Here is a 27,523-nt window from a genome sequence, read left to right as displayed (position 1 = left end):
TAAAAGGACACAAAACAGTTGAAAATTCAACTGCAAAGCACAGAACTTCCAATCAACTTCTTATGTAAATACTTTATTGGTGTACAGAAAAATATACAAATCAATATTACACATTTGATGAATTTTCAAAGTGAACATAACTATGTAACCACACCCAGGTAAAAAAATCAAACATTACCAGAAGGCCAGAGGCTCTTTCGTGCACTTATAGGATTTTATAAAATATGAATCATAAAGTATGCATACATTATGGCTTCTTTTATTGGACATGATATTTGAAAAATCTACCCATGTTTTTGTATGTAACAATAGTTCATGCCTTCTCATTGCTGAATAGCATTCTACTACATGCATACAACACAACTTATTTATTCACTGTGATGTTGCAAATTGTGCTGCTACTTTAAAAATTCATGTATATGTCCTTTTGTAAATGTTTGCATTCTGTTGGGTATATTCTTAAGAGAACTTATGTTGGGTATATAACTAGGAGTTGAATTCCTGGGTCAGGGGATATGTACAGGTTCAGATTTTTATGATACTGCCAAACAGATTTATAAAATGATAAACCAAGTTACATTCTCACCAGTAGTGGATAAAATGTCAATTGCTCCACATCCATGCCAATATATATCTTTCTTTTTCATTTTAGCAATTCTGGTGAATGGGTAATAGTATTGCATTGTGATTTTAATAGGCATTTCCCTGAAAAACCACTGAAGGTGAGCACATTTTCACATGAATATTGGCCAATTGATATCATCTTTTATATAATGTCTGTTCAAGTCTTTTGTCCATCTTTACTGGATTATCTGCCTTTTTATTATTGTCAGATTTTTTACATATTCTGGACACAAACACTTTGTAGAATATTTCTATTGAAAAGGTTGTTTTGCACGCATTTTCACTCTTCATGCTGACATCTGATGAACAGAAGTTCTTAATTTTAATGTAATAGCACATTTTTTTTCTTTATGGCTATGTAATTTGTGTACTGTTTAATAAATCTTTGTCTTCTCCAAGCCATGAAGATATTTTCCTATGCCTTATTCTAAAAAGTTTTATTGTTTTACCATACACATTGAGATCTGCAATCCATCTAGAATTGGTATCTATGTATGTAGTGAGGTAGAGGTCAAGATTTGTCTTTATTTAAATGTACTATAACTACTACTCTATTTATTGGGCAACAATTCTCCACTACCCTCTGATGCTGTATATCCTACAAGTAGAAGTACTGACTGCTTTTTGTTTCATATTTTCTAAGATATTTCTATAGTGAACATGCTTGGATAAGCAAGATAGACCCCCTTTTAAAGCACTTTTGTTGTGGCTTCACTATACTAATGCTGTGGCTCCAATTTCAAAATATAAAATAGGTAATTATTTTTTACCTATTTTAGGCTTGTACTGTATATGCTCTAAACTCCAAAAGTGATACTGGAACACATAAATTGTTACCCTTGCTCCTCAGGTATGGTCCAACAGGAACAACATAGAATCTCAGGAGGAAAAAGGAAAGTCCCAACTCTCATTATGGACTCACATGAAGCAGAAGTAGTAAGAATTGTAGTATCTCAATTCAACAGACCTTATGTTCAGTGAAAAAAGTTACCAGGGGCTTGAGGTTTACAGTGGATTAACCACCAATTGAATTCCATTGTTCCTATAGCCCTGGATGTTCCACACATTGTGATGTAACTAAATTTTTGGCACAGACCGATGGCACTGAATACAGTCTTGGACATTGCTGAAGTCTTCTTTTGCATCCCTCTAGCACCCAAAGAAAAGGACTAATTCTCATTCATGCTACAAGGCCACAAATATACATTTGCAGTATTCCCTGAGGAGTACCTAAATTCCTCTTCTATTTACTACAAGGGGGCAGGTCAGGATTTATTGTGACTACCACTACACTATGATGCCCAAAGCTTTCAGTGATAGATGTTATTCAGTTGGCTGTAGGGTCAGAAGCCTGACTCAATGGCTCTGACTCTGGTACTAGCACACTATCACCAGCAAGGGTGACTGACCAACCCTAACAAAATCCAGAAGTCTGCCTATCTAGTTTTGGGGGGATTCTGCAGACAAAATCACAATGCTCTATCACTCTGGAGGTTAGGGAAAAATTGTCTCCCTTCCCCCAACCAAAAGCCAGCCTAGCATCACTTTGGATTCTTGAGTATTAGAGAGAGTAGCCGATTCACTAGGGCATTCTCTTTGGTCTTGTATACCAGCTAACCCACAGGCCTACACTGGATGCTAATCTGCAAGCTGTGGTATGCTCCCTACTTTGAGGTACCACAAACCTAATGACCTATTTGAGCTACAAGGCTCCATGACTGATGATTTTGTTTGCTGGAGCCTATGGAGAAGGGAGGAAGTCCCCACTCAGAAGCATCGTTGCTTGTATAGGACTCACCGACTCCCTGAAACAGGTACATTTAAAAGCAACTCTTAGCTTACTACTGACCCCTTGTCACAACCAAAGCTCGGACCCACAGAGACTTTGTGATTCTGTGGACTGATATTCTCATTTTGAGATGAACCAAAACAGACTCACCACTAACCATTTGACAAGCCTTACTTGTCAACTGGAATTGGTGTGTTCAAGCCATGGGGGTGGGTCACAAGAGATCTTCAAATGATTAAAGAAACACCACCAGTATCACAGAGCCCTCAGACAGTGGAAATCTCTTTTAAATGTACTTACTTTTGGTTACTCAGGGAAGATTTCCAGAGGGACTACTGATACATTATTTATATGTACCCTGAGGGCAGTTATCTTTATTAATCTAAGAGTAATCCAACTAGAAAAGGTGGTACAAAATTTGTCCCTAATTTTAGCTGAAATAATCAATGACACCTCATCCCTGGAAAGCACTCTGGTCAGCCTCAGTCACTGATCAGCATTGTTATGGATGACAGAATTGCCCAAAACTTCATCCTTGCAGGCCAGGGTAGAATATATGCAATTGCTAATGCATTCTGTTATGCTTAGATTAATACCTCAGGCTAAGTGGAAAGGTCAATACGGAAACTTTAGGAGAAAGCCATCTTGCTTTCTAAGGTAGACCCTGAGGGTCAAGAAATTTGTTCAGCTGGCTTGGTCCAGGAATTTGCCAGCATGATTAGGCCAATACTGCAAGTGGCCTTATCCTGTTCTTTGGAGTCCTGTTGATATGAGCCTTAATTAAATACTCTATGAAACAAACTGAATGGGTTTAGTCCCTATCTCTATTAATCAGAGTGTCAAACAATGTGGTATACCTGTGGAAAAATCTGTCATGGCCCCTGAAACTGTGTCATGTTTGGCTTTTGGACTATGTGCAGTCTGACAGTGGTGTGCCCTTTATCACAAAATCTACTCAATAATAGGCTGATAGTCAATGTTTTTGCACACCTTAACATTTGTTTTTTATTTGGCCCACATGTTTTATGTTCCTTCTTTTTTTCCTTTCTTATTTTTTTAAATTATTAGTAAAAATTTTCAAATAAATATACTCATTTACTGTTCTTTTTACTATTCTTTTACTGGTTACCTGCAAGTTACAGTATGCATCTCTGACTTTTTTTTTTTTTTTTTTTTTTTTTTTTTTTTTTTTTTTTTTTTTTTTTTTTTTTTTTTTTTTTTGCTGTACGCGGGCCTCTCACTGCCGTGGCCTCCCCCGCTACGGAGCACAGGCTCCGCCTGACTTTTTATAGCATAAAATAAATGATCACATTTACCATCTTTCCATTAATGCTGGAACCTTAAAACATTTAATTCCATTTGCAACCTCTTTTGGACAGCCAATTCTCAGTATCTAGTAAAACTGATGTACACAATAGCAATGCCTCTTCAATGTCTAAATATAGATCAACTTTTACAAATGTGCACAAGGAGACATGTACAAGTCTATTTGTTACTGCACTGTTTGGAAAAGTGAAAAAGTTGGGGGCAACTTCATATCCTTTTATATGATATGGATAAATAAACAGTATTCATAAAATAGAATCCCACAGCACTGTTAAAATGCACTAAATAGAGATCAACATGAATCGATGAACATAATTTCAGATGAAAGTAACAGAAGGGTACATACAAAATGATATATGAATTTTAGAAACAGATTGTATGCAGATAGGTACATCAGAGGTAAAAATATATAAATGTGAGAGAAGGATGAACTCTAACTTTAGAAGAGTTGTTACCTATGGGGAGGGAGGGAGAGAAATGGGATAAAGAAGAGGTACAGAAGTCTTACAAAGTTTTTTGTGTTAAAAACTATTGATGCAATGATGGCAAAGTGCTCATATTTTAAAAATTTCAAAAAGCAGTACTTAGATATTTTAAGTTTAAGCAAATGCTACTACTCCTTCTACTTTCTGCTTATTTGAAATAGTTCATAAATACATATAAGAAAACTTTACATAAAAATTTCATAATGAGTACGAGTGGAAATGTCTACCTGCAAGTGTAGTTGCTTCACTGGGTGTTAATAGAAACTGATTTTCTATGTATATAGGCAAAAATTCAGATGCTCCAATCATAACTAAAGATTCTGAAGCTCTGGACAGAGACAGGTACACAAACATTGGATTCTTGATCAGAATCTGAAATAGAAATAAGTTACATATGAATTATTTTATTTTGTTAGGTAAAGAGGAATAGATATACCCACTAGTATGTTAATGACCAATCCATAAAAAGTTTAGCTTTCTCAATCTTAACTGAAAATACATATATATGTATATAAAAATTGAAATATAAATTTAAAATTCACCAATATACACATACCATAAAAGACATGTAGTGTTTTAACCATTTTTGTTATTTGATCTCCACACCACCTATAATTTTTACTTGGGGATCTGGCAGTTTGCTAGAACTGTTAGAACTAAAACACTAACCTTCAAACTAATTTCTGTATTTCCTAAATATGTAGGTATCTTTTAAACTATTTAGTGGTGGTTTATATTTGTATATATTTTTTAACAAACTTAAAATTTCTTTTTCTAGCCCTAAACACAATTTCTAAAATCTAATCATTTTCTGCATATTCATCGAATTCATCTTCTGAGTGCTATTTAACATTACATAGTGTAATTCCACAATATTTATCCACTCCCATAGGGTTACATGCTTAGGCTGACTTCAACTTCCTACTGGCACAGACAAGGCTACATTAAACATCCCTGTGCAACCCTTAAGGAAATAGGATAGAGTGTCTTTGGAAGTACATATCCTAGAAAGGGTTTGCTAGGGCATTGGAATTTGGTATACTTCATTCCATTATTTCTCCAAATCTTTTCTCCAGAATTATCAGTTTATAGTCCCACCATAATATAAGATAGTTCCATTTTCTTCATGTAGCAACTGATACTTTCTAAAATTCATCAGATCAATATTTCTGACTTCACATCCCCTTCCAGAACTTTGCTCTTCTCCAAGAAAGAGGCATTGAACTTCGAAAGGGCTTTACGACTGCCTCAGCAAAGCAAGTAATGCTGCAAGACTTCTGAGGCTGGGTCATAAAAGGATAATATGACTTCTGCTGGGAACTCTCACTCTCTCAGGACTCTGGCCTTGGAACTTGGTTACCATGTTATGAGAAAGCCCAGGCCAGATGGAGAGGCAATGTGCAGGCATTCCAGCAAACAGCCAGGATCAAAAGCTACTATCTGAGTGAACAAGTCTTCAGATGACTCCATCCCCCAGACTTAGTTCACTACAACTGACCACAAGTAGAGCTGAGAAGAGTAAGCTCTGCACAAATCACAGAGAGCAAAACGGATGCTCTAGTATTTTAAGCCACTAAGTTTTGGGGAGGTTTGTCATGTAGGAATAGATAACTGGCACACCCCACATAATCACAAACACTTTAATATTGGCTGGCTTTCAAAAATTTTCCATGCTGATGAATGTATATTACTACAATGCTATATTTTGTATTTCTCTAATTTCAAATATAACTGAGCATTTCTTGATATAATTCTTAGCTATTTAGTACTGTTTTGTGTGTATGAACTGGCTATTTGCATGTTTATTAGGCTTCCTGAAATTCTTGTGTAGATTTTCCAAGAATTCTTTGTTTATTCCAAATATTAATCTCTTGTTGGATTTAGATATCTGTCGCCCACCTTTTAGCACTGTTTATAGCTTCCTTCATTGAATAGAAATCTTTGACTTAATGTAATCTAATCCATAAATTATCAGCCAATATTTGACGCTATTGGGAATCTTGTCTAACCTTTTCCTACCTCTATGTCACAAGGTATTTCTTTCATTTTAAACATTAACTCTGTTTTTTCTAGTCACATTCTAATAACCTAGAAATCACCTTTTTGCATAATGTTAAGTAGAGAGCCAACTTCATTTTACCAAATAGAGAACGAAGTTAGTCATCACACCTATTGAACTATTATCCTTGAAGTGCCTCTTCTATCATATGACAAGTTCTTAGATACATTAATCTGTAGCTGTGTTCTTTATTCTGTTCCACTGGCCTATTTATCTGTACTAAGAAAATGCTACCCTTTTTTTTTTTTTTCACTACTAAGGCTTTATAGCCTGTCTTAATGTGTACTAGGATCAACGCTCTGTTTTACCTATTCATGCCCTTATTCTGCCATAATAATTTTAGAATCAATTTGTCATTTACTAAAAAAATAAAATTCTTGCCATAGTACTGATTACATCACATTGAATTCATAGATTATTTGAGAAAGAAATCACATATACGAAAGTTGTCATTTTATTCATTAAATTGTATATCTCTCAACTTATCCTAGTCTCCTCTAATACTGTTACATAGTTTTAAATTTTTTCATGAAGTTCTTGAGTAGTTCTGAATTACAGTTTTGTGATTTTTACTTTATTATCTAATTTTAAAAATAGATATTTATGAATAGTCTTATTTGAATATTTTATTTTTTTAAATTTTATATTTATGTTGCACATTCAGATACTGCTCAATTAGTGGATTACACCTCTTTTATAGGTCATTCTAGTTCACAAATGTTGATTTATTCATAATAATTATTGAGAATTGAATATTAAGCACAGTCCTTATTCTAATGAAAGTTATAGCAATATTCCATGATGTTGTATGAAATGGAAGTCTGTATTAGATATAACAAGCAAAACAAGAAACAGAAAATCTGTTTTTTTGTCTTGGCTCTGCAACTGATTTTTGGAGCAACAATGAGCAAATCACAATCTCTACATATCTCATTTTCAGCAAGTATTATGTAATAGTAGATAGAGCAATGGCCTGAGAGTAAAATACATGAGGTATTCTTATATTCTTAACCTCAATTCGGCCACCTGTATGTGTGTGTGTGTGTGTAAGTGTGTGTCCAAAGATATACATGTCTTTGGAAAAGTTACTCATCCTCTTTAAATTACTGGTTCATCATCTGTGAAGTATAAATGATAATATCTATATTTATGGTGATCATAAGAATTGCATATATGTAATAATTTATATAATTTCTGGCACATAGTAGGTGCCCAGTAAAGAATATGCATCAGTTTGATAATTTATAAAATAAGAGTAATCACATGAGATTACTAAATTTGTTGTTTGTAAACTTTAGTTAGCCTTAAATCATTTGGAGGGCGGTTATAAAACATGTATTGCCAGGTCCTACTTCCAGAGTTTCTGATTCAGTAGGTCTGGAATGGGGCCTAAGAATTTACATTTTTAACAAATTCCCAAATGATGATGATGATGTTAATCTGAGAACCAATGCATGAGATAACTTTTGTGTTTATGCTGTTTAGGATTAAAATGAACAGACTCAGTGGCTAATTCAGTTGATGTAACTTATCATAATGTTACACAGAAAGTTAAGAAAGCCCAAACACTCTCAGTAGCTAAACAATTCAGAGCTCATAAAGAAATAGAACCATCATTCAGAATAAGATGGCAGCCTATCTTGTCTGCTCAGTAGTGGGAGTTCCGTTGCTTTATCTTGATTGCTTCAAAGGCCCAAATATTCAGTTTCTTTCTGTCAGCTTATTGTGTCTATGTCTGCTTCTATTTTGGCTACTGACTATTCTCTCTCCATTTTCTTCTTTATCTCAATGGCCTTTGCTCATTCATTTTCTCTACGTCAGTTTACCAAAGCTATGTTGCTTGAGTTTCCTTCTCCTTCTCCTATGTATATACTCCACAAGAGAGAGGAACTGATTAGATTAGTTGGTTTAGAGCAAGGTGTCTCTGTTGGTCATTGTTCTCAAGATATGATATTTAATAGGTTTTGGGGAAATCTAAAGATTACTATCTTGGACTCAAGTGCTGATCCCAGATCTACTTTTGGCTTTTTGGAATATATCATACAGAACAAGGCAACTAATGCACAAGGAAACACTTCTGGGCACTTTATTCAGAAAGGCACTGTGAGCCTAGCAAATACTCAGAATACCATGGATTCTCTTCCAGGTGTTCCTGCTTTTAAAAAATCAACCCATTTCTTTTCTTAGATATAAAATACAGGAGGCAAAGAAGAAGGCCAGATATACAAATCGGTATCCAAGTGGTTTCATGTAGCAAAATTAGGCTTAATTCTGGTAGTTGTTGATACACAAAGGGAGAAACTGAATTAGTTCTGCACAGTAGGAGACAGTTGTGTGCAACAGCCATATCTTGCAGTACTGTGGATCTTAGCCCCAGTCAAATGGCATATAATCTATAAAAGTATTAGATCACTATGTTGTACACTTGAAACCATATTGTAAATCAACTACATTTCAATAAAAATAATAAGCTATAAAAATTATCTTTACTGACATTTTAATAAAACTCTTTTCTTTCCTTACTTGTTGAATTTTCTAAAATATATCACACCAAGCAAGAAATACAGTAATACTAGGGAGAATCCATTTAAAAATATCCACTTCTCTGGCTCCCTTTATTAAAAACTCATGACAAGTAAAGAAGACTTTAAAAAAAAAAAACAACTATGTGCAGAAAATCAGGAGGTGTGTATTTCAACCATTAGTAAGTCTTATAATGATGGTGATACATTTTACTGGCTGGAATGATCTATTTGCTGGAATGATTTTCCATTAGTCCTTATATCAGGAGCTTCTAAACAGTCATTGGACTTCAAGCAAACAATACCAACTAAGTGTCATGAACCAGGAGGTACTGAACTACAGGATTAATAGAGGAGAAAGACAATAGGCCTTTAGTAAATGAAGTTCCTCACACTAGTCTTTAATTTTCTTATTTTATAGTTGATAACCCACACTTCTTATCAAGATAAAGGAAAATCTTGTCATGATGTTTTCCCCTAATTTTTTTGTGCATTTTCCTTCCCTAATCTAAAATCAGAAATATTTCAATTCATATTATTTATGCATTTATTGAGTTTTTACTATGGGCTATGCACTGATCTGTACACTTTACATTCCTATGAGGAAAGTACCATTATTGTACCAATTTCTTGGCTGAAGAAAGCGAGGCTCAGAAAGGTTGAAATATCATATTTCATTGAATCTAAAATGCCAATGCCATCTACTGTAAGAGACACCATTATTTTATGTACTTCTAAGTAAAAAAAAATCACTACCACTCGCATTATGGTACAATGCCTTAAGGAAAGTCCTACGTTACTCAGATTTCAGTCTCACCAGCTTTTGAAATACATTATATCTATTAAGAAGATACAATGTCAATTTTTCTGAGTTTTCTGAGGTATTTATATATTTTGGATATTAACCCATTACCATCCAGATCATTTGCAAATAATGCCAATTTTTCCTGACTCAGCTACACAACTTGGCATGTGGGAGGCGATCCTTTTGCAGATATCTCAATGAAAGAACAATAAAGCTATCTCTACTTGTGGGAATTCTTTACTTTAGTCCCATAAAACACTTGACTATTTCTTTGCAAGAAAATGTGAACTAGTGATCATTCCTACAACAGCAAGTATTTGCTTTACTAGTATCAAAAATTATATCCTGTTGCTGTTTCTGTCTTTCTATATATATATGTTAACTTTACAATTCAATGCTTAAATATTGCATTAGCTTTTTAAAGAGTTAAAGAGAAGTTTCTTTCAATATGGACAGCACCACTAATGTATATAACTCAAAGTAATAATAATATGAACAGTCATGACCAAGTTTGCTATATCAGTCAATATCTACTATGTCACAATTACATTCTGACTTACAGCTATTTCAAGATTCCGTAAGTTTAAGATCCTACCCAATTTCAAAGATGTTAAAATGTCCAGGGGAAAAAGTGTATCTCAGAATCAAAGAAATACTTGTATCAATATAAGGTCTCAACAGCAGTAAATGCTATATACTGTCTCCACTGGGTGGTCCTACTAGTAGGTAGGCCTGCTAACAGATCAGAACCTATGGATAAGGGGAGACCTGATTCACCATCAGCCTTGTTAACTCTTGAATATATATGTGGAACACAAAGAGTAGGCTATAGCTGGCTCTCTCTTAAGGCTTTTCACCAAGGAAAATAGGATGCTACTCTCTGGTGGTCAGTCTCTAGTGTGCAACCTGACTTTTGGGCTTAGGTGAAAGTAACAGACCCTAACAAGGAAAATCTCTCTGCCTATTAGATCTACCAGAGAGAAGCATAAACTCACAGTTAGTTCTACCTTCTACTCGTTACCAGAAAGTCATAGACTCTCTAGCCCTTACCTGAGGAGAGATTATAACCATTAACCACTACACAAATCCGCTCTTGCTTCCTTGAATTCCTTTATAATCTTCATTGCTTGACTGACTCACAAGTAAACACCAACCCACCAGAGAACACTGGCTAACCTTTTATCATCAGGGAAGACATGCTCTACTTTAATTTTACCAACATGGCTTAACAGATATGCTCTACTAAGAAACTCATCTTTGGCAGGTGCTAAACTATGAAAGAAAGCAAACACTGCAAATTTTTAAAATCTTGTAGGCCCGTTATCTCTCTGTTTTCTTTCTGAAACTCAAGCCTGCTATAATGTTAAAGGCAAGAGCCTAGATGTATGGGCTTTTCTATTGAATCTTAACATTACATGTCTATAAGGTACCTGGATTTTAGAACATTTGCGTCCCCATATTTTAGGCTTTTTATTTTTCTTTCTTTGTAATGGCTCCAGAAGCTCAGATCATGTTGCTTCCTAGAACGTCTACTTTTTTCTTCCTACATAAATTATTATCAGTAGCCCTGAATTTTATGAATTCCAAGTGATTCTTTAATTGGCTCCTGAAATTGAGTCCTCATATGCTACAGCTGAATAAAAAATTCAACTTTTTATGGCACATACAGAAAACTTCCTGAAACAACACTCAAACTGTACTGACTTTTCAATTCTTAATCCACTCTAATCCATTTTTTACACAAAGTTTAAAAGTTACTAAAACAAAATTTATATTATGTTCATCTTATTCCCCTACTTAAAATAAACTAGTGACTTCCTATTGCATTAAAAATAAAATCTAAAGTTCTTACCCTGTCCCACAAAGACATGAGTTAGCCTCTGAATGTCTCTCCAACCTATCATTCTATCACTCTCCCCACCAAGTAACTATGCTCCAACACAGAGGTCTTCTCTAAACTGAACATACTCAAATCTTTGCTTCCTCAAGGTCTTTCCACATGTGTACCTTGTGCCTGGAATTTTCTTAACGACCATTCTTCACATAGTGAACTCCTTCTCATGCTTTAGGTTCCTCCATGTAAATGCTCCCTGTTCAGTGAAGCCTTCTTTACCCCTCATCTAAAACAGGTTTCACACAATTTTCTCTACTCAGTTGTTAATCAGTTGTTTTTAATCTGAGGGTTTGTTTTTTTTAAAAAATCTGAGACCCATAAGTTCCATAAAGGCATGGGTATTAGTTACTAGTTTATCTTTAATACTGTTGGGCTGCACCCCACAAGCCTATAAGGCCAGTGCCTGCCCAGCTTTAAGACTGAAGAAAGCCTGGAGTCATTGACAGAGACATCAGTGGTTTAATGGATGGGGGAGCTTACATGTCTGAGGCAAGGTCCTAGAGCGACATCTCATCATGTGCAGCAGACCAGCAGACAAGACATGGCAGCAGGCTTTGCTGGGGGTGCAGGGGTGGGGAGGAGGGGCGGGGACTGCCAGTTATAGGGGGAGTCAGGTTGGCTCACCAGGTTACCATGCAAACTAGCACAGCGGCATGCCCCTCACCGCCCCTTTGATAAGAACGGTCACTAGCTGGGCCTGGGGCAAGTGTGTAGAAAGGTCAGTCAGGTGAGTAGGGTTTAGGTGAAGCAGGCACTGGTGGAGCAGAGGAATGTACAGAGAGCCAGAGAACAGCCACCTTGAGTGGCCTGACCATACAAATACCAAACACAGTGACCCTACACAATTAAAAAGAGATGAATAAGAAAAACTAAAATAACAATCCGTTATATTGTACTACTATGTGCCAGGCACTGTTCTAAGCACCTTACATTTATTAATATGTTTAATTCTAAGTATGTATATAAGATATGCACTACTATTACCATTATTTTATAGAAGAGAAACTAAGGCACATAAATGTCCCCAAAACTATTTAAGAATCATTAAAAATGGTGGGCTTCAACAACTGTTAACTTGTAATCATTAAAAAATTAAATGGGTATGGGTCTATCAGGTTGTAACAAAAAAAATAGTTTAACTTTTTAAAAGAGTAACAAGTTATTCCATTTAAATTACACACCAATTTGTACTTGATAAATGAAAATGAGAATTTCTCAAATTATTGTTTATATAAAGTCCAGGTGGGCTCAAAGCAAGGAAATTTCATCTTGACTACTGTTTTGCTCTTGGCCACTTTGTGGCAGTGTGTTAGGAATATCACAAGGTGATTTATGGTTTTTGTAGCCTTCCTTCTTCCTAGGACAGGCACCTATCAGAAACTAAGTTTACAAGCCAACGACATATGCAGAACCTGCTCTGTAATTGTGCTTTCAGAATTAGGGTAAGTAGAAAAATCTTTGATGAATCAGTGATTTTCAAAGTGTAATCTAATTTCCAGAGTTTTGAAATGGTTGTTGACAATTTTGCCAGTTTCAATTACTGTTTTTTGGAGCTTAAGAATTTCTAAGCTCCTCACTCTGACATTCTGGAAGTCCCTTCTAATAAACTTTTAAAAAGATTAAGATATCTTCTAGTTACCCACCCAGACAGGTGTTAGTCAGAAGTCTAAGACTGTTAACTGGACATTATATTATTTTGTATCCTAACACTAGCAATCAAAGCACTCTATTTCCAAGAAAGAAATATTGGAATTGGCTTGTTTTTGTTTCTTGCCTAGCAATAATTAAAAAAAAAAAATCATGTTTAAATTTTCTGAAAAGTGTATTTCAACAACTGTATTTTAATTTTTAACAATGTGAAAAAGTTATACCCAACTTATTTCAGTACTGTTAAAATATACACACGAAATATTTTGTAAAAATTAAAATTAAATAAAAATCTGAATGAAATATAATCCATTACTGGGAAGAGTTCATGATTTGATAAAAAATAAACACTTTTGTGTTTGAATGAAAACAGGTAAACAAAATTTCTGATTTTATACAACAAATCTATTCATTTTAAGAAGAATTAAACTAATATAATAAAAAGTACTATCTGTACACATCCAATATATACATTTATATGATATGATATTTTGAACAAACATCTATGAAAGCATTAAGGAGAGAGAAACTCATTTTGCCTAGGAATGTAAGGTAAGATTTGACAAAGAGGTCTTCTCAAATGGAGAAGAAAGAGAAGAACATTTGAAGTGGAGAGATTTGCATCTACAAAGGTAGAGAATTATAAAAGTACCCAATATGTCCAGGAAAGAGCAAGTGGGGGAGATAGGGATAAATTTCTGAGATGAGGTAGGAAAATTCAGTTGATGGTATTGTGAAGGGTCTTCAAAGTCCCACTGAAAGAGTGTGAAATTCACCTGCCAAGTACTGTGGAAAATGACTTGATAAAACCTACATGTGAGAAACACAGCTCTTCAGACAACATAAAGGATGAAGTTATGAATAGGAAAAGAGAAAACAAATTGAATATAGAATCACTAGAAGTTGGGTTTTTTTAACCCCACTATGTCTGTACTGTAGGCTGTGTTTCTCACCCAGAAAACGAAGAGTTCTTCTCCATTTGATACTGAGATGAGATTATTTTCCATAAAATAAGATGTTCATTAGTTTTGCTGCTTTGGTGGGTCCATAGAAGCAAAACTCAATCATAACCTGTGAGAAGGGCTGACAGGACCTTTATCTGGGTAAGGTCCTATAGGTCATTCTGAAATAAAGATAAACATTTCTAAATGAAAAAAAAAAAAGATGTTTGTGAGAAGATTTGTTAACTTCTAAAATTCTTTTCTAAGTTATTTAAATATAGTAAAAAGATAATGTTAATACCTCTGTCATCTTCTTTTAAAAAAATTAATTTATTTTTGGCTGTGTTGGGTCTTCGTTGCGGTGCGCAGGCTTCTAATTGTGGTGGCTTCTCTTGTTGCAGAGCCCAGGCTCTAAGCCCAAGGGCTTCAGTAGTTGGGGCTCGCAGGCTCTAAAGTGCAGGCTCAGTAGTTGTGGTGCATGGGCTTAGTTGCCCCGCGGCATGTGGGATCTTCCCGGACCAGGGATCGAACCCGTGTCCTCTGCATTGGCAAGCAGATTCTTAACCACTGTGCCACCAGGGAAGCCCCCTCTGTCATCTCATTAAATGGCTTATTTATTTATGCAGGGAGAAAATAAACTCAATATAATATAAAAGTCAAATTAAAAGCAATAGAAGAAAGAAAAATACTTGGTACCAGTATTTGACACTAATCAAATTCTTGGTGATGCCACTTAGGTGAAATGGGTCCTATTTTCCATTACCTATAAAATGAGTAGGTTAATTAAGACTTCAAAAGTTCCACTCAGATTTAAGCTGAACACTTTATAGTTATTTTCTTAAATCCACTACAAAAGAATTGTACATGTCAATTTAATGTGTTTATGTAAAATATTTTACTTTACCCCAAAAGTAGCAAATAAATCCTTGATACTAGCTCCAAATTCCTGATCTTTTGTTTGATCTCTGTCCAACAAATGAGGCTGTTTACTTTCTCTGTCTTTTATCCTTGCTGTGCCTATATGTTAACAAGTAAAAGAATCTTATGACATGTTCAAATAACTAAAACACATATTATAAACATACATACACATCCCAATACACCCAGTTTGTCTTGAAATGGCAAGTGAGCTGTTTTTGAATTGCTAAAGTCAATCTAACTAAAAGGCACATTCTTCTAAAACAGTGCTGTCCTAAAGAAAATTCTGTGATAAGGAAAATGTCCCATATCTGTATTCTCCAATACTGTAGCCATTAGCTGTACTGTGGCTGTTAAATACTTGAAATGTAGCTCCTATGACTGAGTAAATGGATTTTTAATTTAATTTAAAACTTAAATAGCCACATATGATGACTACAGTATTTAACAGCATAGACCTAAAATATAAAAGCACAAACTTTGATATTACTAAAAATATTTTGTGCCAATGAAATGTACTACCATTAGGAGAGTATTTGATTTCTCTAACATTACATGTATATTTTAGTGTTTCCAAAAGAATTTTAATAGTTATTACTCTATCTTACAACAATTCTATGGGGTAATACATGCCTTAAATCATGATAGGTAAATAGGTTTAAATATGCTTATTTCTTTAAGAAAACTTCTGAATTTTAGATATAAAGCATTTTTAAAGAGGAATGACAAGCAGCAAAAATATGTACTAATGAAAGTCTGGTACATAAATAAAATAATACTTGGCTACATGCAGCTTTATTTGTTCAAATAATACTAGCACATGTCACTGTATGTCCATGACAGAACGAAATGTACACAGAAAGAAATGCAGTTCAGCCATATTCTGAGAATTGGTAGGGATGAAGAATACACTGTCCTTTAATTTAATGAATTATATTTTTATAGTCACCTCGAATACCATGTGGAAAGCATGAAAATGGTATTAATGTAGACCATGCAATAACTGCAATAATAACAAAATGAATCCACCAACTCTGCTGCCAGTGTTCATTATCACCACTGTCTTCAACACTTAAATAGAGAAAATGAAAATTTTCAACTTTGTATATTTTATTACAAAGAAAGCCATGATTAAACAAAGCAAGAAAGAGCATTTTCTGTTCATTTGTTATTGTTTTGCTGAACCTGAGTGGTTGTGAGTTCTCTAGTTATGTGGTTCTCTTTTGTCCTGCAGGATACTAAATTTTTTCCTTTCCCCACTTTTCCCCTGTCCATTCACGTGGCAAAGAGTAATTCTTTGTTCCTTTTTAACTTGTTTCTCCAACAGAAACTATGCATTTCGAAGACATCACTCTAAATCTCATCTCTTTTTAGAAATCATTCCTGCCCCTTTAAATCATGTGCCCAATTCTTTAGGATAAGCCTGGCCCTTTAAGTTGCACAACTAACACTGTATCTGGGTACGTGACCCTTTAAATCACATATACTTGGTAATCTTTTTCTTATAGTCCCTTCTCTGAACTCTCAGATTGAGTGTGTATTACCCTTCTAGTGATGATACCTAATCATGCTTTGATAGAACTTTGTCTTCTATCTTCCCTGTGGTTTTTCTTGGTCGGCCTTTGCAAACTACAAGCCTTGCAGTGGGCAGGGTGAGATGAAAATGTGAAGGATCCTCTGCTGGGATTTGTTGATTTTTCCCTTTTTACTCACAGTTATTTTGCAGTTTCAACATCCTTTGTCTTCAGTAATGCTCAGGCCATAATTTTGTGGGGGATTTTCTCAGCTGTGACATTATTTTGTATCAATGTAATGGTATTAGGAAGTGGGGCCTTTGGGAGGTGATTAGGTCATGAGGGTAGAGTCTGCATGAATGTGATTAATGACCCCAGATAGACTTCTTGCCCCTTCATCCATGTAAGGACACAGGGAGAAGCAAGGACACCAGGAAGCAAGATCTCACCAGACACTGAATTTGCCAGCACCTTGATCTTGGACTTCCCAGCATACAGAACTGCAAGAAGTAAATTTCTGTTTTTGTAAGCCCAGTGTATAATATTTCTGTTACAGCTGCCCAAATGGACTAAGATAGTACAGAAGAAATATTCCTGCCTAGAATAAGTATCTTTCCCTATAAAGACAAATCTCTATGTTAAAAGAGGGCCAACCTAATAACAAAGTAATCAACCTGATGACAGCTTGTCTCCCAATGAATGTGTCGTATCGGGAACTCAGGGTTGACCTCTACTACTGATGAATTGGATACTCAGCAGTAGTAATACTCATATCCTAGTAAATATTCTTGTTGAGAGATTGTCCTTAGTGTGAAAAAGTCCATGTTACTGCACTCATGCAAAGTCACCATTACTGTCACCATGGCCACTTTTCACATGAGCTTATTGAGGAAGAATTAGGGTGGTTAGAAGAAAAAGAGAGAGGCTGGCTAACATTAACAGGATGGGTCATCTTGTCCAGCTGATTAAAGAGCCTCTTCCAAAGTACATACCCTTGTCATGTGCCAGTTCTAAGAGTTTCATCCACATATTCTCCTGGTTACTTATTTTTTTTTAATCTTGTTCTAAGTCCTTGGCTACCCAACCATAAATTAGTATAAATTTGTACCTCAGGCCATCCCTCCTTCTATGCTAAGTGGACAACGAGCCTGAAGTTCTACTCACTAGAATGATCTCCTGATTTCAAGGCCACTGTTGAGGGGAGTTGCAATATAGTGGCCATCCCCTTTCTCATCTCAATGAGAGAACTTAATATTCACACAATTAAATGTTTCCTTTTCCCTGGGAATATTTTCTAGTATTGTTAAAAGAAGCCACATGACCCAGAACTCTTAAAATAACTTCTGTCCCTCCAGTGATTAAATGCTACAACTATTTAATTTCCTAGTCTTGCCCTCCCTGAACTTAATCCCATCCTACAACCTATGATCATTTTAGTAACTATCTTCAATTTACTCCCAGCAATGAGGTTATCTGTGCATACAAATATGCAACCTAATTCTGGAATCCTAAAGCTACTTCTGATACTATTTTTAGTATCAGTTAGGATACTGATAGGAAACAGGTGGTATACTCATCTGAAATAATCTGAAGAGAGAGGGACAAGAAGACTATTTCCAGTGATGTGGGCAGAGTTTAGGGAAATGAACAGGGTACAGCACAAAATTATGGGGTCAGCAGTACAGTAGCAAACTGTTATGACAAGCCTTAATGTCAAGTGGAACAGTGCTTAATAAATGGAAAAGGAAGCCTCAAAGGAGGTGTCATCTTTAGAATAGGGATACAGCCAATCTGGGTACAACCCCTGCAGAAACTGGAAGGATAATACCCTAGCCTTAATTTGCTCCTGCCCTCTCATTTGCCAGTGCCTCTCATTGGCCAAATCCAACTGAAATCCAGAGTTCAAGGGATTATGTTGAGGCTCTCAATATAGCCTCCTGTGGAAGAAAAGAGAATGGAGAAGGTTTTAGAAAGGTGGAAGTGAATTTAGAGGGTCAAAAAAAATACATCCAATACATATTCTCTGATACTTTATCTGCCCACCCACCCTGCCCCTTCCAGCTACCAAAACTTCACTATGGCTAGGTAAGAACCCAGATGAGCTGGCAGGGGAGCTAGGAGGAGAGCTTCCACATATTATCTGTAGCAATAAATAATTATGGAAATAGTTGGCAAGTTGGCAATAAATAACAGGAGCTAGTTGGCTTCTGTACCTCAGTTTTAATTAGTTCTACATTTATATAAAACCAGAGGTTCAGAAATGGAGGGTGGACCTTTCTGTTTTCTTGTAGTGGTAGATTTTTATCTCCTTCATTAACTCCGTCATCTTAATGAGAGAACTAAAAAAGGCAATAAGTCACTTATAGTACCACTTCCCAATACATAATTAAATATAACTTTAAAAATACATATTTAGGGACTTCCCTGGTAGCACAGTGGTTAAGAATCCACCCGCCAATGCAGGGAACACGGGTTCGAGCCCTGGTCCAGGAAGATCCCACATGCCACGGTGCAACTAAGCCTGTGCGCCACAACTACTGAGCATGCACACTAGAGCTTGCGAGCCACAACTATTGAGCACACGTGCCTAGAGCCTGTGCTCCACAACAAGAGAAGCCAGTGCAATGAGAAGCCTGCACACCACAACAAAGAGTAGCCCCCGCTCGCCGCAAATAGAGAAAGCCTGCGTGCAGCAACGAAGACCCAACGCAGCCAAAAATTAATTTATTAATTAATTAATTTTTAAAAATACATATTTATATAGCAGAAAGAAGGAAACAGTAAAGACTAGAGAAGAAATAAATGAAATATAGAATGGAAAAATAATAGGGAAAATCAATTAAATTAAGAGTTTATTTTTTTTGAAATCAACAAAATTGACAAACCTTTAGCTAGACCAAGAAAAAGACTCAAATAACAAAAATCAGAAATGAAAGAGAAGATATTACAACTGATGTCACAGAAATAAGAAAGGATCATAAGAAACTACTATGAACAATTTTATGCCAACAAGTTGGATAACCTAGAATAAATGGAAAAATTTCTAGAGACATATAACCTATGAAGACTGAATCATGAAAAAATAAAATATCTAAACAGACACAGAACCAATAAGGAGAGCAAATCAGTAATCAAAAACCTCCCAACAAAGAAAATCCCACGACCAAATGGCTTCACTGGAGAGTACCACCAAACACTTAAAGAAGAATTAATACCAATCCTTCTCAAACTTTCCCAAAAAAATTAAGAGGAAAGAATACTTCCAAACTCATTCCATGAGGTCAGCATTACCCTGAAAACAAAATCAGACATAGATACTACAAGAAAACTACACACTAATATTCCTGATGAATAATGATGCAAAATTCATCAACAAAATACTAGCAAACCAAATTCAACAACATATTAAGAGAATCATACATCATAACCAAGTGAGATTTATTCTGGAATACAAGAATGGTTCAACATATGAAAATCAGTTAATGTGATTTACCCCATTAACAGAATGAAGGACAAAAGCACATGATCATCTCGATGCAGAAAAATTGGGCTTCCCTGGTGGCGCAGTGGTTGAGAGTCTGCCTGCCAATGCAGGGGACACAGGTTCATGCCCCGGTCTGGGAAGATCCCACATGCCGTGGAGCGGCTGGGCCCGTGAGCCATGGCCGCTGAGCCTGCACGTCCGGAGCCTGTGCTCCACAACGGGAGAGGCCACAACAGTGAGAGGCCTGCGTATCTCTAAAAAAAATTTAGCACCCTTTCATTGTAAAAACACTCAACAAACTGATAATAGAAGGAAATTACCCAACATAATAACAGCCATATATGAAAAGCCCACTACTAACACTGCACTCAGTGGTGAAAAACTGAAAGCTCTCCCTCTAATATCTGGAACAAGGCAAAGAAACCTAACTATTTTTACCACTTCTATTCAACATAGTACTGGATATTCTAGCCAGATCAGTCAAGAGAAAGAAATAAAAGGCATCCATATTGGAAAGGAAGAGGTAAAATTATCTCCGTTTACAGATGACATGATCTTCTATTTAGAAAATGCTAAAGACTCCAAAGAAAAAAACTGTTAGAACTAATAAATGAATTCAGCAAAGTTGCAGGATACAAAGTCAACACAAAAATCAAGTGTGTTTCTGTACACTAACAATGAGCAGCATGCAAGGCAAAGATTTGTACACCGAAAACTCCAAAACATTGCTGAAGGAATCAAAGAAGATACAAATAAATGGAAAGACATACATGCTCATGGATTTGAAGACTCAATATTGTTAAAATGCCCTTAATACCCAAAGTGGTCTACAGATTCAATGCAATCCCTACCAAAACCTCAACAGAATTTTTTGCAGAAATAGAAAAAAAATCCTAAAATTTCATATGGAATCTCAAAAGATCCCAAATAGTCAAAACAATCCCAAGGTGGGAACAGATGTATATGTATGACTGATTCACTTTGTTATAAAGCAGAAACTAATAAAAAAAAAAAAAAAAAAAAAAAAAAAACAATCCCAAGAAAGAAAAATAAAGACAGAGGCTTCACACCTCCTGGTTTCAAAATATATTACAAAGCTATAGTGATCAGAACAGTATGGTACTGATATAAAGACAGATATATAGAACAATGGAAGAAAATAAAGATCCCAGAAATATACTCTCATAAATATGGACAAATAATTTTTTACAAGGATGAAAAGAATACACAACAGGGAAAGGATAATCTTTTCAATAAATGGTGCTGGAAAAACTGGATATTCATGTGCAAAAGAATGAAGTTGGACCCTTTCCTTAAAATATATACAAAAATAACTCAAAATGGATTAAAGATCTAGACATAAAACCTGCAACAATAAAGCTCCCAGAAGACAACATACAAAGAAAGCTTCATGACATTGGATTTGGCAATTATTTTTTGATATGACACCAAAAGCACAGGCAACAAAAAAAATTAGAGAAATGGGACTATATCAAACTTAAAAACTGCACAGCAAAGGAAACAATCAACAGAGTGAACAGAAAAACTACAGAATGGGAGAAAATATTGGCAAACCATGTATCTGGAGTAGGGCTAATATCCAGAATATAGAAAGAACTGCCTCAACTCAGCAAAAACAAAAATCTGATTTTAAAAATATGCAGTGGACTTGAATAGATATTTCTTCAAAGAAGATATATGAATGGCCCACAAGTATATGACAGGATGCTCAACATCACTAATCATCAGGGAAATGAAAATCAAAACCACAATGAGATATCACCTCATACATATCTATTAGGATGGTTGTTAAAAAAAAAAAACAATATGGAAGTTCCTCAAAAAAATTAAAAACAGAAATACCATACAATCTAACAATTCTGGGTATATATCCCAAAAATATTGAAAATAGAGTCTCAAAGAGATATTTGCACACCTATGTTAATTGTAGCATTATTCACAATAGCCAAGAGGAGGTTGAAGTAACCTAAAGGTCAACTGACAGATGAATAGATAAAGAAAATATGGTTTATACATACAGTGAAATATTATTTAGCCTTAAAACAGAAGGAAATACTGTTATATGTTACAACATGGATGAGCGTTGAAGACATTTATGCTAAGTGAAATAAGCCAGTCATAAAAAGACAATTACTTCATGATTCCACTTATATGAGGTGTCTAAAGTAGTCAAACTCTTAGAAACAGAAAGTAGAAGAATCACTGCCAGGGCTGGGGGGAAGGGGGAAATGGCAAGCTGTTGTATAATGGATATAGAGTTTCAGTTTTGCAAGACGAAAAAATTCTAGAGATACGTTACACAACAATATGCATATAGTTAACATAACTGTATTATACACTTAAAAATGGTTAGGATGGTAAATTTTACACTATGTGTTTTATACCTCAATTAAAAAAAAAACTATATGTGGAAATAGTAGTATGGTTGTCATTATAAATTGTTTTTTGAATTATATTTCAAACAGCAAAGATAAAATGTGTATTTTAGATATATTTATATGTATACGTATGTGCATATCAGTCACATTTACATATTTTTAAAATAGTTATTACAAATTATATATTTATAAGCTACAGTATGTATCCAATAAATATTTTATACAGTGTAAAACAGAAAAAAAAGAGAAAAAAAAAAACAGCCTACCTTTTCTCAAAAGTACTGTTCACAGAGGCCTTAATTAAGGGTGCTCCTATTGCATACCCCAAAGCATATCCGAGTATTCCTGCAGCTTCCACAAGGCCTATAAAATGGATACTGAACATCAAACAACTACATAACCCAACTGTGTTGTAAAAAGATAAAAATTATCTCACTGCAATGGATTATTTCTGAAAGCTTCATGGAATATTCTATTAGTCTCCAAAGAAACAGAATCAATAGGATATTGAGAGAGAGACAGAAAGAGAGAGAGACAGAGAGTCAGAGAGGGAGGCAGAGATTTTAAGGAAAGGTTCATGAAATTGTAGGGCTGGCAAATCCAAATTTGTAGGGCAGGCTGTCAGGCTGGAAATCCAGGTAAGAGTTAATGTTATAGTCTTGAGTTCATAATTAAGTCTTAAATCTACAAGGCAGGCCAGCAGCATGGAAAAACTCAGGCAGAGTTTCTACACTGTAGTCTGGAGACAGAATTGCTTCTTCTTTGGGAAACCTCAGTCTGTTCTGAAAGGCTTTAACTGATTGGAAGAGGCTCACCCATATTATGAAGGGTAATCTGCTTAACTCAAAGTCTACTGATTGTAAATATTAGTCACATCTAAAAATTATCACAGAAACATCTAGACTGGTGTTTGACCAAACAACTGGTTGCCATAACCTAGCCAAGCTGACACATAAAATTTATCATCATACATATTATTCAATGCACGTATTAGAAAAACTCAGATAATTTTGTAATTCACTGTACCTTATTTAATCTATATATTAATGTAATATAAATAAATATGCGTATATTTAATACAAATTCAACGGGTCTTATTTCAATTTAATTTGTGGTACTAAAGCAAGATGATACTTTAACATAAACATCACCTTTGCATCCTTCACTTTAGCTGCCAGGGTGGCAGGAGGTAGCAATAAAGTAAGCTACTCTCTGTAGTGTATACATGTGTTTTAACTGCTATTCAGTAGAACCAAAAGTAAAACAAACAGATTTGTTGCCACCATCAGCCAACGGTAATGAATGGCTGCAATTTTTTTTCTAAAAACAAACATAAATATGAATATTATCTATTTTAGTTTATTGACATGACTTTCCTTACCTCTGGTGGAAAAATTATTATTCTGGTGAAAAATGTTATTTTCTGTTAAGTGACCTTCACAATAAGTATGCAAAAACAACTTTAAATTTTTTTCCAAAAATGATAGTTAGATAATCCTGTATAAGTAGATGATCTACCAGGACCAGAAGCTATTACAGTATAAAGAGGTAGAGATTACTGTACCCCAGGGCTACTTACTGTGTGATACACTAGCATGAAATATTATAAATAGAGGATACTACATGGTAGTTAATTAAATAGCACATCACTCCTCTCCTTGATAGGATGAATGAGATTATGTTTTCATTAACTTCAAAATACGAAAGCTCCCCAAAACGATTGTGTTAATGTACGTAAAGAGCTTAGTAATGATTATTTCAGCATCACACTGAATCTTGCTCTAAGCAAGCATAAAAAATGTTTCTATTTCCTTATGGACATTATGGCAGCAACATCCCACTATATCCTTGATATCAGTCAAAAGGCCAAGAAGTGATACCCCACTATATCCTTAAAGTTAAAACATACAACTACTCGAGCAATTTAATCTGGTAATTTGAGATTTTTTTTCCTAGTGAAATGAACTGCAGCCTAAATAGGTTGATAGGATGAAAATATATAAAAATCACATTAGAAGGGGAAATAACTTGCCTAGATAAATACCAGCTGAATGTGTGGCAACGCTGTTATAAATAAAGGTTATTCCAAGGACATAAAGAGGTATAGCTGCTATTCCCTGCACACTCTGCCCAAGGATGAAGAAAGTCATATATTTTGATTGGAATGATAATGAAGTTTTCTTGCAAGCCTTGTCCATCTTCATTTCTCGGCAAATATCTTTTGAAAAGATAATTATATTTTTGTTAAATGAGTCAAAAGTTAAACATACAACAAATATGCAGTATCTTCTATGAAATGTTTTACCTTTTATAAGCTATTCCACCATTATGCTTTTATTTTAGTCGACACTCATTTATATTGAATATAGTAGTTCTATAATCAATCATCATGTTCTCAGAAAAAAAGCAACGATAAAAGAAAATTTGTGGGAATACTGGAAAATATGCACATATTATAAACCAAATATAAATGTGTATGCATGATTATATGTATATATATACTTATGTGTGCATAAGTATATATATACATATATGTATATATGTATATACACACACATACACACATATTCCTCTTAAATTTGGCATCTGGTACCCCTGAGTTTGGACCCCAGGGTAAAAGTATTTCTAATGTCCTAAATTATCTGAATTACTGAAGATTACCTTCTGAGTTTAGTTCTAGATCCACTTCTTCAGCAATCTTCACATTAACTTCGTGTCACTAAATAGTTTCCCATTTTAGACCCACTAACTTCTAGAATACAGGTGCATAAAAACAAGGAACTATACAATAAAAATTTCTCTCTGTTAGTCATTATATGGTAATGTACTAGATTTTAAATTCCTTTAGGTGACAGTGTATTTCTTATGCTTTTTCAAATTCACATGGTTGTAAATCAATAGTAAATAAATGTTTGTTGGAATTACATTTGTCATTAGATTGGTAGATCCAGGTAATGCTAATTAGATCATTCTGACTGTGTCTATTTTGACTGGAATTTAACAAATGCTCTTAAAATATTAGTGGAAAACTGGTAATAGTATAGATTGCAAAATAGTACACAAATGGAAATTTTCAGGTGGTTCAGTATCCACAGAGAATGAAACTTGATCCCATGTCAAATGGGAGGAGGTCTCTAGAATTGTGATTCAAAATACTGATGATTCAATTTTACATAGACATGTTAACTTGTGGTGATATCAGTATCAATATGATATTTCCAACACTCTAGCTTCTTAGTTCCTTGAACTCCTCTCCATTCATGTACTTTTATTCCACTTACCCTAGCTACTCATTTTAAACTTTCAGAAACAATAACTACAAACCTTCCTTAATTGTAAGCATCCTACACTCAAACTCTCTTTTTCCAGATCACTCCTTCTAGTAACCCAGCTGCTACAATCCTTAAAACTCACCAGGACCTATAATCAATCCATTGATCCTGCTCCTTTTCACTATCTCAATGTTCCCTTCATCTCCTTACTTCTCTCATTATCATCTTAACACTTTTAAATCCTTTGTTCTTTTTCATATCATGCAATCCCTTAGTAAAACTTCAGCCCTGGTCAAATTAAACTCTTCTCCCTACTCTACACCTACGCTTTCAAAGTTGAATGAGGCTGGAGGGAAACGTACAACGATGCAAATCTCACTTTGAATGCATGATTATTAAACTCAGGTAGGTCCTTCACCCTCCTGATAATCAAGTATGTCCCTAATCTACTACTCTTGTCTCCTTCTAGAAAAAAAACATTCAACTTGTTTCCCTTCTCCTAAGGATCATGGTCCTGAGATTCCTGCTGCCCAACATCTGAAAACAAATGTCTTCTACCAGTAGGATCAAACTAATCTTTTAGTGCCCTTCTTGAAATTATAGTCCAAACAAGGGATTTTTTAAAGTGAAGAAGGGCACTTGGACCTTGGACTCTCAGCCTTCAGAGCGGTGAGAAATAAATTTCTGTTTTTTAAACCAACCCGTCTACGATATTTTTGTTATAGCAGCCCAAACTAACTAAGACACGAGGAAAATCAAAAATCTTTGTTGTGGGGCTTCCCTGGTGGTGCAGTGGTTGGGAGTCCGCCTGCCGGTGTAGGGCACACGGGTTCGTGCCCCGGTCTGGGAGGGTCCCACGTGCCGCGGAGCGGCTGGGCCCGTGAGCCATGGCCACTGAGCCTGCGCGTCCGGAGCCTGTGCTCCGCAACAGGAGGGGCCACAACAGTGAGAGGCCCGCGTACCGAAAAAAAAAAAAAAAAATCTTTGTTGTGAATTATAGAAGGGAACTGAAAAAAAAAATCAGGGGAATGGATCCATTTGAAAGTATAACTGCGGTTGAAAGTAACAAATTCATTGTGGGGCTAAGCTGTCCTCTTGTGTGATTTTTCTCTAAAACACTCATCAGCAGCCCAGATATAGATATGAAAGAAAGGTATATGGTTGGATCAAAAGTTTTCCAGACCAGGAACAAGAAAGGACAATGGGACAGAGAGCTTAGTATAATGATTAGAGTATGTCTGAAATATTCTAACATGTCATATTAAGGAACATAAAATAAGCTACAAATGAAAGAAAGTAACAACAAGGAGAATCTGATAAAGGGAGAAAGTAAACGTCAATACACTAAAGGTTCCAATGAAAGGAAAGATCTGATGTTTCTGTTATATGAGTGAGTTAGAAGAATTAGTGGATATAATCAGACAGTGAGATAACAGATATTTAGGAAGTTCTTAGTAACGTGACAGTGCACTGCAACCATGGATATGTTGGGTGTTCAATTATATGTAGAGATCTAGAAACTAAAGATCAGAGTGTGATACAACTGTTTGCATGAACTAGAGGAGAAAATTAGTTTTAACTTCTGAAGGATTTGGTTTACTATGATTTCTACATGTTAGTTGACGCATAGGGACTGAAGACCAATTTGTCATTAGTACAGAAAACTGAGATGGGGTAGAGGGGGCAGAGAAAGGGAGTGTAAGGTGGTGATAAATGGACTGCTCCAAGGTTCAGGCCAGTCATACAGGAAGATGAGTATGGCAGGTAACTGGGGAAAATAGAGAATAGATTAGGAGAGATATTCAGAAAAGAATAAGAGAAGGACCCCCCCAAAAAAAGGATGA

The 27,523-nt window shown here is 35.3% G+C and overlaps 1 protein-coding gene across 1 annotated transcript in view; it reads right to left on the bottom strand.

Moving 5' to 3' along the window:
* Positions 1 to 24,611, bottom strand: part of SLCO6A1 (solute carrier organic anion transporter family member 6A1) — a gene marked incomplete at both ends in the record, with an annotated part of 57,236 nt that extends 32,625 nt beyond the window's left edge. The window contains 3 exons of the mRNA XM_079701593.1: positions 4,452 to 4,596; positions 14,997 to 15,109; positions 24,440 to 24,611. Of these exons, the coding sequence (XP_079557719.1) occupies positions 4,452 to 4,596; positions 14,997 to 15,109; positions 24,440 to 24,611 (430 nt within the window). The remainder of the gene's footprint in view (positions 1 to 4,451; positions 4,597 to 14,996; positions 15,110 to 24,439) is intronic.
* Between the last annotated feature and the right edge of the window lie 2,912 nt (positions 24,612 to 27,523).

The sequence above is a fragment of the Hyperoodon ampullatus genome (genome assembly GCF_949752795.1).
Source record: "Hyperoodon ampullatus genome assembly, chromosome: 4".
NCBI classification, from domain to species: domain Eukaryota; kingdom Metazoa; phylum Chordata; class Mammalia; order Artiodactyla; family Ziphiidae; genus Hyperoodon; species Hyperoodon ampullatus.
Note: the sequence above shows the minus strand (reverse complement) of the source record. Positions and strands in the feature narration are given on the sequence as shown.